The 3,403-nt window shown below is 39.1% G+C and overlaps 1 protein-coding gene and 1 pseudogene across 2 annotated transcripts in view; one reads left to right on the top strand and one right to left on the bottom strand.

Moving 5' to 3' along the window:
• LOC115871332 overlaps window positions 1–653 on the bottom strand; it is a 3,889-nt pseudogene extending 3,236 nt beyond the window's left edge.
• SNX5 (sorting nexin 5) overlaps window positions 1–3,403 on the top strand; it is a 28,408-nt gene that overhangs the window by 15,560 nt on the left and 9,445 nt on the right. For both annotated transcript variants that reach the window (XM_045295266.1, XM_045295267.1), the window contains exon 5: window positions 3,081–3,202. In XM_045295266.1, the coding sequence (XP_045151201.1) occupies window positions 3,081–3,202 (122 nt within the window). The remainder of the gene's footprint in view (window positions 1–3,080; window positions 3,203–3,403) is intronic.

Here is a 3,403-nt window from a genome sequence, read left to right as displayed (position 1 = left end):
AAGGCCTGGTGGGCCAGGATGTGCTCCAGTCTCTCCTCCTCCCCCGTCATCTGCTCCTGTGTGCTCTGATCAGATATATCCTTCTCCCGGAGCTGCGGATTCAGTGCCAACCTTTGAAATAACTTCTCGGGGGAGACTTGCCCTTGTCTTAGGCAACAAATTTACCCAGTGAAGTGCATATTTTGATCTTTTGACTGGTGTCTCCTTGAACATTGATTGTGGATCCAAGTAAGGCAAATTCAATCTTACCCATTAATCCTGATGTTGCCTATTGGTCCAGTTGTGAGAATTTGGGTCTTTACATTGAGTTGTGATCCATCCTGAAAGCTGCATTCCTTGATCTTCATCAGCAAGTGTTTCAAGTCCTCCTTACTTAAAACAAGCAAGATTGTGTCATCTGCATTCTGCATGATATTAAGCCTTTCTCCAAACTTCATTCTTCTTCGAATAATCCAATTTCTCTGATAATTTACTCAGCATAAAGATGTAGCAAGCATGGTGAAAGGATACAACCTTGTTGTACTGCCTTCCTGACTTTAAACAATGCAACATTCCCTTGTTTTGTACATATGACTGTCTCTTGATCCATGTACAAGTTCCATGTGAACACAATGAAGTCGTCTGAAAAGCCCATTCTTCTCAAGGCTCTCCATAGTTCTCAATGTTCCCTACAGTCAAATGCCTTGGCATAGTCTGTCCAACACAAGTAGACACCTTAGGAGTATTCTCTGCTTTGAGCCAAGGTCCATCTGACACCAGCAATGATATCCCTTGCCCACTTGAATCCAGCCTGAACTTCTGTCAGCTCCCTGTCATTGTACTACTGTAAGCATTGTTGAGTGATCTTCAACCAAAACTTAACTTGCTTGTGATATCAATGGTATTCTATAATTTGAGCATTCTCTTGAGTCAGCTTTCTTTGGAATGGATCTCATCCAGTCAGTTGGCCAAGTAGCTGCCTTCCAAATTTCCTGGCACAAACAAATGAATGTTCTTCATTGTATCATCTGCTTGTTGAAACATTTCTATTGGTATTCCCATCAATTCCTGGATCCCTGATTTTGGCTAATGTTTTCAGTGCAGCTTGAAGTTCTTCCGTCAGCACTATCAGTTCTTGGCTTTTGAATACTACCTCTTGAAATGGTAAGTTATTGACTAGTTCTTTTTGTACAGTGATTGTGTATTCTTCCCACTTTCTTTTGATGCTTCTTGCATCATTGAATATTTTGCCCAAAGAATCTTTGAATATTGCAATTCAAGGCTTAAGTTCTTTCTCGCGAGTTCTTTCTGTTTATGATATGCTGAATGGGTTCTTTTGGTTTTCTAGTTCTGAAGTCCGCACATTTCATTATTTTTGGCTTTGTCTTCTTGAACTGCCCTTTGACATTTTCTATTTAGCTCTCTGACTTTATCATTTCTTCTATTTTGCCCTAGCTACTCAAGATTAAGAACAAATTTCAGAGTCTCTTCTGATTTCCACTGCGATATTTTCTTTCTTTCTGGTCTTTGACCTTTTGCTCTCTTCATGATATTCTTGTCCTCCCACAGCTTGTCAGCCCTTCTGTCGTTAGTGTTCCATGTCTCAAATCTGTTTTTTGTTTGTTTTTATTCAAATCGGTTTTTGAGAGTTTGTGAAATTCAGGTGGGCCATATTTTGGCCCTTGTGGACTTGTTTTAATTTTCTTCAGCTTTAACTTGAACTTACATGTGAGTAATTAATTGATGGTCTATTCTACAGTCAGTTCCTGGCCTGGTTGTGCCTGAAAATATGTCTCCATTTGTTTTTAAACTATATCATGCCTGATGCTTTATACTGAGAAACCACTTCCATGAGGTGTATGGTTCTGCCTCAGAAGGATCCATAACCGTGCGAACTCTACACGAGTAGAAAGCCCTCGTCTTTACTGTAGAGCAACTAGTGGTTTCGAATTGCTTACCTTGCAGTTAGCAACCCAACGCATATATCACTATGCTACCAGGGATCCTGTTTCTTCACTAGTAGACTTAGGAAAAGAAACAAACATCCTAGAAAACTCATAACCAAGTACTTTAAAACACAGGTGAGATAGTAAGCTGGGCATACTTTCTTCTTGCGTGGTACTACCTTCCCTAACACCACTTAATAAATGAGTGTGAACTGTCTCTCCCTGTTAGTCCTTGAGATTTAATTCTTGGTTATAGAAACAGACAACTGATTTTAAAGAAAAGTACGGTATGTATTTTCTTGCTATTTATAGTTTAAAGCAGTGGTTCTCAACCTTCCTAATGCTGCGACCCTTTAATGCAGTTCCTCAACCATAAAATTATTTTTGTTGCTACTTCATAACTGTCATTTTGCTACTGTTATGAATCGGGCAACCCCTTTGAAAGGGTCGTTCGTTTGACGTCACCCCCCCCCAGGGGTCGCGACCCACAGGTTGAGAACCGCTGGTTTGAAGAATCTGCCTATATAATTCTTACTAGCTGAAAGAAATTAATGGTTAATAAACTTTTGTTTAGAAATATTTTGTTCACATAAAACTAGAATCTTTTGATTATCCTCGAGTTTTAAAAAATTATGAGCTTGTAGAATTTGTAATATTGAGGGTACTTCATTGTTTTTAGCTTTGATTATTCTAGGTTTGAAGTGACTTTGAGGCAAGATTTAAAAATGTAGCATCCATTAATTGACTAAAATGAGTTAAACTAAAAAGTATTTGTGTTCAAAGTGAGTACCTAATTGCAGCGGAGGACCGTGCCTTTTTATGAATTTTTTTTTCTTTTTATTAAAAGATAATTTTATTATGGGTTCTTAAAACTCATAACAATACATCAATTGTATTAAGCATATTTGGACATATGGTGCCTTCTTTTCTAGACGTTTACTTTCTATTGATCCCTTGGTATCAGCTCCCCTCCCCACCCCACCCCCGTCCCTCCGCAGTTTCTTTTTAAATAACAAGAATTAATAGACTTAGTAGAAAACTAGAAGTTGACATTTAGATAGCCATGCTGCATTGGGCCATTTTCTAGGCACACCAACTAGAAAAGTCACTGCCGGGCAGGACTCACAGGTTGCCGGTTGCCTGCTTCTGCTTCAGATTCCGCCTGCTCCTGCAAAACCGGACTTTGATGGTCCTCGAGAGAAGATGCAGAAGCTGGGAGAGGGCGAAGGGTCTATGACTAAAGAAGAATTTGGCAAAATGAAGCAAGAACTGGAAGCGTAAGTTGGTTTGTTAATGGATGGACGACGTCTTTTGAAAGGTGGAGAATGGGTGATTGATGTACACAGAAATACCCAGGGGAATCTGACACCTGGTTTTGTTTTTTAAAAGATAATCAGTTGCCTACTGTATTTTTCTAGAACTGCATTTTGGGAGTTTCGGACATGATTTTTTTTTTTTTTTACTTTAAGCACTTAGTA

The sequence above is a fragment of the Echinops telfairi genome, unplaced genomic scaffold (genome assembly GCF_000313985.2).
Source record: "Echinops telfairi isolate 266 unplaced genomic scaffold, ASM31398v2 ScPeMD7_5592;HRSCAF=6446, whole genome shotgun sequence".
NCBI classification, from domain to species: Eukaryota; Metazoa; Chordata; class Mammalia; order Afrosoricida; family Tenrecidae; genus Echinops; species Echinops telfairi.
The sequence above is the reverse complement of the archived record's forward strand: the minus strand, read 5'-3'. Positions and strand labels throughout refer to the sequence as shown.